This window comes from Nilaparvata lugens, chromosome 8, assembly GCF_014356525.2.
Source record: "Nilaparvata lugens isolate BPH chromosome 8, ASM1435652v1, whole genome shotgun sequence".
Classification (NCBI taxonomy): domain Eukaryota; kingdom Metazoa; phylum Arthropoda; class Insecta; order Hemiptera; family Delphacidae; genus Nilaparvata; species Nilaparvata lugens.
In genome coordinates, this window is record NC_052511.1 from 23,861,236 (window position 1) to 23,875,951 (window position 14,716).

A 14,716-nucleotide genomic window follows, 5' to 3' on the forward strand; every position below is an offset into this window, starting at 1 on the left:
ATACCTATATTGATTACTTTTTTCTATGAAAGATGTGATTTTTTTGTTTTTTGATTATAGTAAATGAGAAAAATAATCTTACATCAGCAGAATTCTTGAGCAGACGTTCCTCCTCATACTGTTGCACTGTACTCGACTCCACACACGAACTAACTGACACTGTTTTCATGCTTCCACTCCCTCCTGAAAATTAAAAAAAAAAAAAAAACTATTCATCAGGAATTATAATGTTTAATTCTTCTATTCGTACAATAAATATTGTATTTACTAGTCACACGTCAACTTATTCTTCGTTTCAATAGCCTACATATAATATGTAGAAGTTCTTACATTTTAATTTTCATTCGAAATGTGAAATGGATGAGATATTATTCAATATCTCGAAATATTCTATATTCTATATCAATTTTAGACTACAAATACAACCCTCATTCTTATCCCTCGTATACTTCTCGATACTACACCAGAATTATAAAATTGTAAAGCAATCAAATATACTGCAAAGTAACTTGCTATTCGACCATACAATTCAATTAGAGGCACACACAAACAAACAATAACACCACCACATCAATGTTAATTAAAAAAGTATTGTTTGGTTGGTATCATAATTGTACCTACTTTAGATAATGCCTACTTTATTTGTGGTAAGGTCTATGTTACGTTGATTTTAGATGGAACAATATTTTACTGGAATTAATGTATTCATTATTACGAGTCTCCTAAACCATCCACTTCTCAATTTGCTGTGCGATGAGATGAAAAGCTTATTGATTATAGATTATAATTTGACTGACCTCGGCCACTGGTTCCGGTGATGACAGGGGTGGACGTGTCGTTGCCTTGCCACTCGTGCGCCGGCGGCGAGTCCTGTTCGTTGCTGCTCGACACACACTGCACCATCGGCTGCTGCCTCGCCCGCACGTCACTGGTCGACGTCGGCGACGACACTCCACTCTCGTCCGCAGCACTGCACATCGAACTTGACGGCAGTTCCGTTCCGTGAAGCTGAAATCCGGGACTCTGTGAAGACGACCCTCCTCCACTCACCGGACTATGAGTGGTCGTATCCGGAGGACTCCCGCTGTACGACGCTGTCGTCTGCGAAAACGTGTTACTTGTCGCCACAATCAGTGCCACCGGTTGCGGAACAACACCACCCACCTGTTGTTGCTGTTGTTGTTGTTGCTGCTGCTGCTGCTGCTGCTGCAACTGTTGCTGTTGTTGTTGATTGGCCGCGGTCTGTGTAGAAACTGAATGTTTAGCAAACTTTGACAATTTATCCCCCTGCACAGAACTCCCCATTGTTTGCTGGGTGCTTAACACAAAGCTACCCCCACCTTTATCTCCTGTCAAACTTGAGTTAGTCAAGATAAAATTATCACAAATCTGTCCGTTCTTATCTGTTGACTGACTAATCAGAAACCCACTACACTGTTGAGTCTGCTGCTTATCATGATTGGGACTGATATTATTCAAAATTATATGTGTCCCTTTGTTGTCAGGGTTGGGGCTCAGAATAAAATTTCCCTGGTTCTGTTTGTCAGTAGTGATGATAAAATTTCCCTGTTTGCCATCCGCATTGTTCAAAATGAAATTATGGTGATTGAGACTCAAACTAGATGAGGAAGACGATGAAGAGGAATTGGCAGAAGCTCCTTGATTCTGGTCACATCCCTGATTGTTGGACACCATAGTGGTTTGCTGTTGAACAATGGTGGTGTTCTGTTGGACGACTGTGGTGTTCTGTGGTGCTGGGGATGCCTGGGGAATAGAACAAGGAACCATCAACGTTTGACCACACTGTATGAACTCCTGTGGTTGCCTGGTTTGGTTGCGCTGAACGTTCCCAGTTGTATTGAAAGTGTGTATTGGCTGACTGGTGGGACTGACATTCAGCATAGGACTCAATTGTCCACTAAATGTTGCTGCAGGACTTGATTGCATCAAAAACTGGTTGGGAGAGTTGGCGATAAACTGTTGACCACCTTGTCCAACATGCTGTACCTTGGGTGCATTTTGATTGGCATTGGGTGTCCTGATGACCATCCCTGCTGGTCCTGTCAGAATACTCTGTCCACCAGCATGACTGAACACAGTGCCAGTGGGACCCTGCACTGGTACTTGTGTCAGCACATTCAGCTGCACTGCCTCTGGCTGCAACAGTGTGGCTGTGCCATCCCCAGTAGCCATCACCATACCACCCAAACCAGCGGGCACAATGAACTGTTGAATTGTTGGAAAATTTTGTACAAAATTCAAAGGCTGGAGAACGTTTGTAGTGGCAATTAGCTGTTGGGTTCCACCAAGATGTCCAGATTTACTGGGTAAAATTGTGAGTGCTTGAAGCATTGGAGCAGAGCTTTGGAAGCTCTGTTGCGGTTGTGGCTGTTGTACAACCATTCCTGTTGCTCCAGCTGTTGGTGAGGTTTGTTGTGCAGCAATGTGCAACATATTTGCAACAGTTTGAGGGGATACTTTGCGTTTCTTGAGGTTTGCCTTCCGCTTACCATTCGCACTATCTGGAGACAACAGAGCCTGCTGTGTTCTGGGTGAAAATGCACCATTTTGTTGCACCCTGGCCTCATCTAACATCTGTCCATGTTGCAGCATTGTGTTGTTGGTTGCCACAGCCAGATGAGGGATCTGTACAGCATTCATGGTGCCATCAACAGTCATAACACTGGGCTGGAACAGTAGTGGAGCTGGAAGTGCATTCACAAGAACTGTTGGTTGTCCCAGAACTTGTTGTGTAACACCTACAGCTGGTATCATCTGGGTGACAGCACCAGTAACATTTGTAACAATTGAATTACCACTCATGGGAGGCATTGGTGAGTTTCCTCCAATTTTAGCAATATTCTGCTGAGGTGACAAAATTGCTGGTGGTCCACCATTGGTGTTTGCAACCAACAACTGCCCATTACTTGAAACAAGAATATGTCCAGGAGGTAAATTATGGCCAGTAGCTTGTTTTAGAACAGCTGTTTCTGTATGAGCAGTTGACACATTGGGCACTTGAATACTACTGACCACACTTTGCACCATTTCTAAGGGAGACTTAGCCACCTGGTTTTGAGCTGCCACCTGATTGGTTAATACTGGAGGAGTAGCTGTCTGAGAAGGCTGAGTACTGGGATTGTTCACTGATACTGTAGCTGTATTAGCTCTACCTGCTAAAACAGATGTAATAGTGTTACTACTGACTGTATGCCCACTTGCCATAGTCGTAACAATTGCTGGTATCCTATGTCCAGCCACATCTTGCACCTGTATGTTGATACTCAACTGCTGAGGCTGTTGATGGTGTCTAGGCTCACTGGCTCTACTAATCACAACGTTAGGATGAGATGTCAAAATTATAGGACTTGCAGAATGATTTACAAAAGGAGATGAAACTGAAACCAGAATATTCTGAGTGGTAGGTGATTCAGGTGAACTGCGGCAGATCTGTGTTGATGAAGTGGGGGTTCCACGTTCACTGGGTGATGATATATCAGGTGGTTGTACCCTGTGTACGCCTTCAACAGGTGATCTGTTACTTGTGCTGACTGTACCTCCTTGAATGGGACCTCTAGAGTCAGACAATGGATTTGAATTGTGATGTCCACGTTGGTCAATGAATGTTGATGATGTAACTGGACTATCATCCATTTGTTTATGTATTATATGAACAGTACCTTGCAGGTTATTTCCATCATTCCTATTCTGTTGAGGTTGGGATTTCTCACTAGACACATCACTACTATCAGGAGTTCCAGGCTGTGATTGGCTCTGATAAGACATACTCCCAGTTGATGATACTGAATTACTCCTGTACACTTTCACTGTATTCATCATCTGACTATTCCTGACAGCCTGTTGATTCTTATGCATCACATTACTGGGTACAGGAACTCCTTGGTTACTAAGAGGCGAACAGGCACTGGTGGGTACATTGACTAACATATGATCAGGAGAGTTTTGGCTCTGATTGCCACCACAAGGACTGTGACACATCATGTTGGAGCTGTGTGCTCCTGTTTGTCTTGAGATGGTACTGTTCAACAATGCTGTCTGTTGAGCCAAATAGCCACTCGGGTCTTCCATGAATGAAGGAACATTATTGAAAATTATTGGCTGACTATTGTTTTTCTGATCATTATGCAGGTTTCTTACATCAACATTTGGACAGGGTTCACTGTTTCCACTACCATGATGACTACTATCATGACTGTAGGGTGATGGTCTCTGTTTTTTTACAAGGTTAGTTCTATTCTGCACCTTACTATGCTTTTTCTTTGTATTATCTTCAACTGAATGTTGCTGCCAAACTGGAGTCTGCTGGTGTTGTTGGAGGTGATGCAGAGGAGGAACCCTTTCATATGGATTATTAGGATGTTGTTGTATGATATTTTGTTGCTGCTGATGTTGTTGTTGTTGTTGTCCCTGTTGATTACTAACCATCACATGCTGACCTATCTGTTGATTTTGTATCTGCACCTGTTGTTTATTCTGATGCCAATGTTGTTGATGCTGTTGTTTGCTTACACCTGTACCAGCAGGCATAACATTGCTGCCACTTGAAGGCACAACATGATGTTGTTGATGATTTACAGGCATGTGATGTTGCTGACCTCCAACCACTGTCTGAACCTGCAGACCTTGTTGGGGATTGTGGTGATGCAACACCATGGTGGCCTGTCCTTGACTGCCATGACCACCACCTTGCATAACCACTGCTGGACTTTGTCCAATATGTACTTGATTATTCTGATTACTGGCATTCTGGTTGGCTGGCTGACTTTGTACCAGCATGCCAGATGCCATGGCTTGTGCAGTTGGTATCATAACCTGACCTTGTGATGTTTGCAGGATCATAGCTGTTGGTGCAGAAGATTGCTGATGTTGCATCATCTCATTTTGGTTTGCAGCCTGCTGCATTGATGAGTAATTATTATCACAGACAATACCTCTATTATTCAATCCAGAGGTGAGTAGTACTTGTGTACCACCAATATTCGTTTTTGATGCTTGCTGGTTGCAATTCATTTTGTTACCATCAACTACATGAACGTGTTGCTCAACTTTTCCTTGATCAAGTTGCACATGATGTTGTGCCAACTGCTGTCTAATATGATGTTGTTGATTTTGAGCATGAAACTGTTGGTTCATCCTGCTTGGGTCAACAACATTCTGATGTGGAACAGACATACTTTGCCCAGTCTGACAAACTACATGCGGATTACTAGGCCTGGGAGATGAGGAAGATGCAGAATTATTAATGATATGTGTAGGAATAGCACTATTGTGCTGGATAGGAACTGTTGCAGAGTGATGATTGGTTTGATACTGATTCTGTTGCTGCATTTGATGCTGCTGCTGCTGCTGCTGTTGTTGTTGAAACTGCTGTTGCTGCTGGTGATGCTGATTCTGAATCTGCTGCTGTTGATGATTCTGATGAATTTGTTGCAACTGCATTTGCTGTTGCTGTTGTTGCACCTGCTGCAACTGCATCTGTTGTTGATTTTGATTATGCTGTTGCTGTTGTTGCACCTGCTGCAGCTGCTGCTGTTGTGAGACTTGATGATGTGGGTGATGTTGTTGTAGCTGCTGACTATGTTGCATCTGCTGGTGATGTTGTATCATTTGATGATTCATCACGTGCATACTTTCCTGGTTTGGCATGAACACCTGTTGTTGTTGTTGTTGCTGTTGTGGCTGTTGCTGCATCACATGTGGCTTTGCCACTTGAACACAATTTTGCTGCATACTGTTACCACTACCATCCAACCTTTGCACATTGTTTTGTTGCATTGGCATAAAATTCTGTCCATGCTGTTGACTATTGTGCCCCACCATAACACCACTTTGTGGTGTCCCATTTGTGGCACAGCCATCTTGCAACATTAGGGGAGAATTCCCTGGTTCACAGCCATCCATTGGCGTCATAGCCACATTCGGTGGATGGTTGAAGGCATTTGATGCACCAGAAAATTCGTTAGGGTTCTGATTGGGGTTGCACATTACATCATTGTCAACTAGCGCTGAGTTGTGGGTTTGTTGACTGGCCGGATTGAAGCGGAAATACTGTTGTTGTGATGTAGGAGGTTGTGGCTGGGGCTGTGATGACGTCATCGCATTGCTGCCATGCTCGTGGTACCCAGGTGGGTATTGCACCCTTCCGTTGGCAGGGTTCACGATCATGTTGTTCTGGATGATGACAGGTGAAGAGCCAGCCGGCATTGGTGTGCCATCGTTCCAAGCCTATACAAAGGCAAAGGCATCAAGTTAATTTTTACAAGTTTAAACAAATAAACATTGTTGGATGAACAAATCAATGTATATAACAATATGATGCAAGTAGGAACCAATTAAATAACATGGAAGAGATGTACAACAAAAAAAAAACAAACAATACAAAACAAGCAAGGTTGAAAAAGAAATAACACTTCTAAGAATACACTAAACATGAACATTGAATTATAGAAGTTAACATTAATAGTAAATCCATATTAAAACCTCCTTATCCATATTTCCAAAAGAGTACTGTAAACAAACTGATTTGATCTTTAAGCCTATTGTAATAATTGTTGTCTATTATTTCTGTATTAAGGCTGTGCAAAGGCAAAAAATAAACTTTCTACTCGTGATATTTTTCAAAGTTTTTCGATTTGTATATCAAAATGGAAAAGTTTTCTTAGGAAAACATTTTCTATGCGATCATTAATTTTTGAGATATGAGCGCCTGAAGTTTGAGTTTTTGGGACAGAACATTTCAAATTCAGTAAGATATCTGAATCCATGAGATTTAGAGGATGGATTCTTCATTGAATTGTTGATCTAGTAGAACAAACATTTTCTGAAAATATCAATTTTTGAAAAAGTTATTTAATTTACCAAAAATAACTCAACAAGATGTTATTTTTAGTAAATTGAATAACTATCTTAAAAATGGATATTTTCATCAAATTTTTGTCTTACTAGATCAACAATACCATGAAGAGTCTATCCTCTAAATCTCATGGATTTATCTCTAACCGAATTTGAAATGTTCTGTCCCAAATATTTAAACTTTAGGCGCTCATATCTCAAAAAGTAATGATCGGGAAAAAAATGTTTTCCTGAAATTTTTTTTCCACTTTGATAGCTTAATGATATATAAATTGAAAAACTTTGAAAAATATCACGAGTAGAAAGTTTATTTTTAGCCTTTGCACACCCTTAATATGGAAGAACTATTACAAAAATCCAAGTATATATTAGTAATTTCAAATTTCAGGTGATGTCCGCATCATGTGTCATAAGTTAACTTGGATTGTCAGTTAGACATTGTATACATCATATTACATTATTCAGATATGCTATATGAGTTTTATAAAGAGAGATGAGAGAATCAATGAATCCAATTCCAGACTACAATCTTAAGGGAATGTATTATCAAGATTACTTACAAGCAAAATTAAATTCAACGACTTACTCAAGTTGGAATTTATTTTGTAATTTCACATCATAGATTAAATCTCATTAAGATTTCAATTTATTCTTCGATCTTCAAGTTGATAAACATTTGTCGTTTTCTTAAATTTTCAAAAACGGATCATTTTACAACTTTTTCGGTTGAAAATGATATTTATCAGGTAAGAATAAAACTAAAGTAGTTTTGATCTATATTATTCTATTTCCAACTTCCTTCATTTATTATATATTTCAACTTACATGTTGCTGCTGTTCTCCCTCTTTGGAATTGCGTTGCTCCCTCTCTCTCTGAGCAAGTATCTGCGACACCGACGCCCCTCCGCCATATTGGGGCATGCCCCCTCCCAGTCCTGCTCCCACCACCCCTGTCTTCCTCTTCTTCCTCCGCACTGCCGATTCTGTAACAAAAATACAAAAACAAATTAAGTACTAGAAATAATCAAAATAGAATCCAGACACAAAAAACAATCACAATAGATAAAAGGCTACCGAAAATTGAAAAATCCAAATGGGAATGTTTTAATTAAATTGTTTTTTTAATTCAATTAATACAAGAACAAAGTTCATCAATACATGGTTTCTTTATTACAAATGACAAAGTTATGCCAGGTCTTGCATAACCCATTGCATACAAAAACTACATTTTTGTAAGTACAAAAGGAAAAATTTAGCTTATTCAGAATAGAGAATAAATATGCAAATGAGTAGAAACAATTTAGAAACAAAGAGTAGAATTTGTTACAGAGTAGAGATAAGAATACACATCAAATTGAAAGTAAATAAATACATGAATAGAATATGAATAGAATCCTCGCTGAGATGGTATATTCATTCGTGTGCGAAGGAGTCGCTAAAAGCTAATATGTGAGTACCGTATTCCAGTAATCTATAGACTGACACTTTTTTCTAGAACCTACACGTTAGTTATCACGAAAATTTCATAGTTTGTAGAACCATAGTGAAAAATAGCGCTATTGCGCTATTTCAACAACTTGTACAGAAGTCAACGTTCTTGTACTATTATCAACACATCACTGCATTATAAGTACAGTAGAGTTCCAACATCAAACAATACAATCAAAGCGGATAATCGAATTTTATACACCAATCGGAAATACGAGACTACAACGGGTATAAATAAAATAAAGGAGTAAGGGAAGAAGAAGGAGAATAAAACAAAACTTGTTCCTTACCACCACATCTTAAACAAGATCACAGCTACAGCGAGATTCACTTGAAACTGTCAACATTCCTTACATTTAACGTTAACGCTTCCCAGTCATCCAATGCTGACTGTTTGAAGTGAATATCACAAGTAGTAAGTACCTACTTGCATACATAGACTAGATGGGCATAGGTATGCTGTGACTGTGACTGTGACTGTGAGCCAGTAACTCAAGTACAGTAGTAGACAATATAGATTGAAGGTGACCCTCAGGAGTTCATGTATCTAGAGATTCACTTCAATCTGCCAGCAGAATAGCATTAATGCTTCCCCTTCAATTTAATGCTGAGAGTTTAAAGTGAATCTGACTACAGCCGACTTAAGGCAGCAGCTCGCCCTCGCACTAGCCCAGGCTCCTCTTTTTAGGCTAATGTGCATGTGCATTGCAGCAGCACAAGGCAATTAGGCAAAGAAACATAATTTGCATAGCAAATTACGACAGCACGCTGTGTTATGTTCACCTCTGCTGCAAACTGTTTTCAATACATTCTGTTTTTGTAATGCTCTTCTTAATTTTATTTTCCTTACCCAGCTTTGTTGTCTACCTCTTCCATCATGTTCATCTTCTTCGTTTTCTCAATGTCACTACAGTATTCTCGCAGTATATGCAATATTCTCAATCATCTTCCATCTTTTTCGTTTTCTAATGTTATAATAATCTTTCTCTTCTACCTCTTCTTCGTTATCATGTACTTGTAATACTTTTTCTCACCTTTTTTTTCTAATCATCTCTCTTTATGTAATTCTTATTCCTCCATATATTCTTCATCTTATCTATCTTCACTCTTCCAACACATTATTCTCTCCATTTTCTTCCCCCCTTTCCATTATTCATCTTTTCAATTTCATCTTCTCCCTTTTCATCCCCTTTTATATTATTTTTATCTTCATCCTTCCCATCTTCTCCTTCTTCCTGAAAGACTTACATCTCCATTCTCATCGTTTATTCTTCATTCTTTCAAATTTTTGTGTTTCTGCTTCTTCTTCTACTCTCAAGTTTTCCAACTCTTCTTAATCTTTTTCTCCAAATATCCCTTCTATCGCCTATCTACATCTACTCATTCTCCTTTACCGTCACCATCGTCTTCTTGTTCATCTGCTTTTCTTTTTCTCATCCTTCCTTTACTATTTCCTTCTCCCTCTTCTTCTTCATATAACCGTTTTGTGTACTTCACCAACAAACCTGATTCATTATTATGCAAATCCATCTCTAAGTTATGCTGCCGCACTTGCATTTTCAACTCATTATTATTTTCTATTTATACTTCAGCTTTGAACCCACACAATGCAAGCAAGGTATCTATCTCCATAAATACTGCATAGTCTTCTGCTTCTAACTTGTAGCAATGGGTACATAATTCATGGTTTATAGATAATTATACTGGTCTTGGCACGGTACAACATTTTAATACATTATGAGCCTAGTTTGTGATATGAATTCACAATTAATATTCATTGGTTTATAGTGATATGCGTTTGCAGTGAATATATTTGCATTGCACATTTGTGGTTTGTTATTAAATTGTGAGTAAACAAATCTATGAATATCCAATAATTCAAAATTGTGGAGGAAATATTAAATTACCAGTATAGCAAAAATGCAAGTTGATGTAAATTAATAATCCTCAAACTCATAAATCAATGTGAAATTTGATTTCCTCCGCGATTCTACATAAATTTTTACATAATTAGTTTTTTAACATAAACATGAATAATCAGTAGTGAAATATAAGAAGAAATATCATCAACAAATGGATTAATTCAAGAAAAACTCTGTTGAATAAGTTCTGTACTGGCACAAAATCACCAACTCATCTATATTCAACCTTCAATTAATTTTTCAACGGAAACAAATTAATATCATTACCAGGAAAACCAAAAGGAAAGTGCCGAACAAATACAATTTCAACGAGGAAAAATGAATATCCGCTCACCAAATAATTACAATTTACAGTCCCAAATCAGTCTTAAGTTAATTAAAATAATTTTGATGAAGCAAGAAAATTAATTTAAAGAGACAAACCATCCACTGTACCTACACCCATCTCAACTTCCTCTCTCACATTTCCTCACTACCTGACATGCTCTCTTAGTCTCTCTTACTCTCTCAATCTCTCTGTCTCTCTCTCACAAATTCCACAGCCTAAACATTCCACACCAAGCATGCATTGAGTTTATACGCAGTTAGCAGTGCTTCAGTTATCTCCTAATTAATTTTGTGAAATATGACTTTGGAACATACACACACACACACACACACACACACACCACACACACACACACACACACACACACACACACACTCACACAAACCCTCATACCTCTAATTAATTGACTTTAGTTGTAGTGGTTATAGCGGCTCGTCCTATTAACCCTCAACCTCCCTTCACCACAACAATAGTTTCCTCAACATAGCATCAATTACCTCAACCCTTCATTAAGTCTACTGTGGATTAGCACTCAATAGAAGCACTACTCATCAACAAGTTCTATATAATCTACAGTATCTATAATTTTGTTCAGAATCTAAAATTCAAACCCGTCAAAATATAAAATCACACGTCATATCAAAAAATATTATACAATAGTGAAATAGTCCTAATTTCTAGCTTTAAGTAGATGTTGTGACATTCAAACGATTTATATAGTCCTGCTTTTTAATGCATTTCTTCTGCGCTGAGCAGCAAATGACACTATAGGATTTGCTTGGAGCTCATTGAAAGACTGCAGATGTGTGGACACTAACATAAGAACCAATGAAACGTTTCTGACCAGTAGAGGTGAAATTGATTGAAATTAGGTTCATCACAAATTTCCTATGACTATGTTGTGAGTCTCATAGAAAATGCATTCTGAGTGCACCGCCCACAATTTGCATGTTAACAATTTATCTCGGCCAATGACTGCCTTCAGATTGGTCAGGCAACTACCAATCATATGATTTCATTTATATATATATTCTGCCGCTCTACATCTAAGATTTCACTAAAAATGTTGAAGATTTTACAACAGACTATTTTTTCGCATTCTCAATGTGGTTGTGATAGCATCAAGACTCGTCCGATCACTATCTGATGGTTCGGAACCCATCTAAAATTTTAGATCTACACATATTTCACTACCATCCCTCTCGTTACCTACGCACAAGCCTAGGGCTTATTTGATCATCATCCTCAACAAAAAACCGACATACACATTCTCAAATTACGTCAAACATGAAATCCAAAAGCAATGTTTTGAAAACAGTCGATAATCGAATAATTACTGCATTAAACAGAAGTTTAAAAGCCACGAGAATACAATAATAACAATGATTGAAACTGAACAGAGCAATTCATCGGTGAACATTTTAATTCAACAAGGTCACAGCAGAGCGCGCGTCGAGAGTAATTACCGGCCAGGGGACTACCGGAATGAACGATGAATAATAATTATGATTCACGATGAATTATTCATCAACTGCTAGCAGACAGTTTCGATGGGATTAAATTGCATTGTGCACTGGTGACATGGAATTTAACGTTTCAGCAAACTGTATTACCTGGTTTCATTATCAATTCATCACTACACTGATCGAATTTGTTGATTAGAAGTTTAGACTTACTATCATTAATCAGCACAAATAAAAATGTTCAATGAAATGAGCTTGTTTATTGGAATGCATTTATTGAATCATCAATGATGAAAAAATACAGTTAAGAGTATCAACTTCAACTTGATCGTATTCTGGAATCGAAGTCTAATAATGATTTTAACTTGTCAACGGTAGGTACCGATTGTTAGGAGCTAGAACAAGAATAAGTAAACACTCAACTACACTTTTTTATTTTCAACTTATAACTTAACAATGTTCGACTAATAGTTTAGCGTTTTATCTATATCTTTAGATTTTTCTTATCAATTAGTTCATCTGCAGTCTGCACTATACCTGGATATTCCTTCTAAACAGTGCAGATTCAATGGAATTATCTTATTCATGAAAGTAAGTATATTAGAATAAAACCTGTTGGGTTTTATTGATGGAAAGTACGAACAAAATACAGAAATAATTATCACTTTTCACTTTCCCTGAATTACTTGCACCCTAAATTACCCAACCTGAAAATAATTATTGACAACAGATGAATAATTGCAACAATAGTCGGAATTTGATAAGCAATACTTCCGAGACAACGGGCAGCTGCTAGTAATATCCACTTATAACTGTCCGCATTCCACGTGGTCGCTGGATAAGACTGGATCAGTGAGGTGCTCTCCGAACTCCCGATGAAAGTGTGACTGCGTGAGGACTTCACTAACTGAATCTCGGAAGTCACATGGCTTCGGTTTGAAATCCACCCAAATATTATTCCACATCATTAACATACCACATAATGTACTTCATTTCCATCAAGTAGTGTTTGTAAGAATGTAATAAAGGGCTTATGTTGGAATTATTCTGGAGAAAAATAATCATCGAATAGTTATGAGTTTACCCATTTCTCATCATAATCCCCTCTATCAACCAGTCTGGGACTCATATGGACTTCATTATCAGCAATACAATCATGAAAATCCTATCTAAATAAAATAACAGTTCAGTAACAGGAAAATCATAATCAAATCCATATAGTGGATGTGAAAACGTAGAATTCAAATCAATATCACTATATTCATTGAAACAGTATTAATTTGCTAGCCTATATCCTCATTATCGACAACAAAAAATAATTTTGTTATGATCATCCCCAACCCATCATAAACACGATATAAGTACCATTCACCATTCCATAATAACAATCGAACCCTAACAATCATAATAACAGCTATCAATACGTATTTCACAATCACCCCAGAGACAATTTCATTAGCAATTAGCATAGGTCAAACTCTGCATTATGCATGAAAGCAGAGGATTTGAGCAGAACAGTTATCAGTTTTCAACAAATAATAAAACCTACATAAACAAGCACACGTCAACACACACAAACGCGCATGTACGCACTAAAACGCGGAATGGTGTTTTGAATTCATGCGTTGGACATTGAGTGGCAAGAAGGGAGGTATAAACACTCTCTCATCCTGAAATACATCCCCAACCCATCATAAACCATTCTACAACACGAGAGAGTTGTCAGAAGCCCTGAGAGAGAGAAAGGGAGTCACTGGGAGACGATGACTAAATTAATTAGTTGCAATTAGTGATGACAGTAGGAGTTGGTGAACAGAATACTCAGTACTCCATGCATATTAATCCGACTCCAACTGATTTGTTCCCCCCTGCTGCTGTGCTGTGCTGGTACACTTCACACGTCATCATTGGCATCATCATCATCAACAACCTCATCATAAGCATCATCGTCATCTCATCCTCATCATCGGAATGAGCATCATAGACTTCATCATTATCATCATCAACATCATTATTTCATCGTCAACAATCGGCTTATCGGACAATCAATCAATCATGAGGATGATATCCTGGGTATCATGTTGTCTAAAAAAGGTTGTGTGTGAGAATCACCAAAATCTTACAGATTTATCACTGCATTTCTAAATAAATTTGCTGTTTGAATGTTAAAAATGGACCCGGCGATTGTTATAATTCAAAAGAGGAAGTAAATGTAGTGGATAACGTTATAGACAAGTTTGAAGAGAGAATAAGAACTACAGGAAAATTAAATTTTCAGTACCGTCTGACATTTTCTCTACCTCACGGTTATACCGGTGCTCATGCTTCAACCGAAATGGATTCCATCAATTTTACGAGCTGTTCGGTTTTTGGATGTGTAGGGTTTCCCTCCGGTACATGTTACCCAATGGGGTGTGAGGGAGTAACTAGGAGTTTTTCGTCTTCTACTCGATCATGACATCTTTTTAATTATTCAACAGGCTGTGACCCTTTCAAGGCAACTTCACACCGATCGTGAAAGCAGCAACATTCTCATCCTAAATTCAGAGGTTGTTCCCATGTTTCCCTAAAATTAGGATTGAAAGTGTGACGCATACTCTATGTGTTTATGTGAGAGTAGCTACTTTTTAATGATGACAAAA

At 38.2% G+C, this 14,716-nt stretch overlaps 1 protein-coding gene across 3 annotated transcripts in view; it reads right to left on the reverse strand.

Moving 5' to 3' along the window:
• LOC111055270 (putative mediator of RNA polymerase II transcription subunit 26) overlaps positions 1-14,716 on the reverse strand; it is a 190,787-nt gene that overhangs the window by 11,430 nt on the left and 164,641 nt on the right. For all 3 annotated transcript variants that reach the window (XM_039434314.1, XM_039434311.1, XM_039434312.1), the window contains exons 5-7: positions 7,699-7,856; positions 798-6,246; positions 83-183 (exon numbers count right to left, since the gene is read on the reverse strand). In XM_039434314.1, the coding sequence (XP_039290248.1) occupies positions 83-183; positions 798-6,246; positions 7,699-7,856 (5,708 nt within the window). The remainder of the gene's footprint in view (positions 1-82; positions 184-797; positions 6,247-7,698; positions 7,857-14,716) is intronic.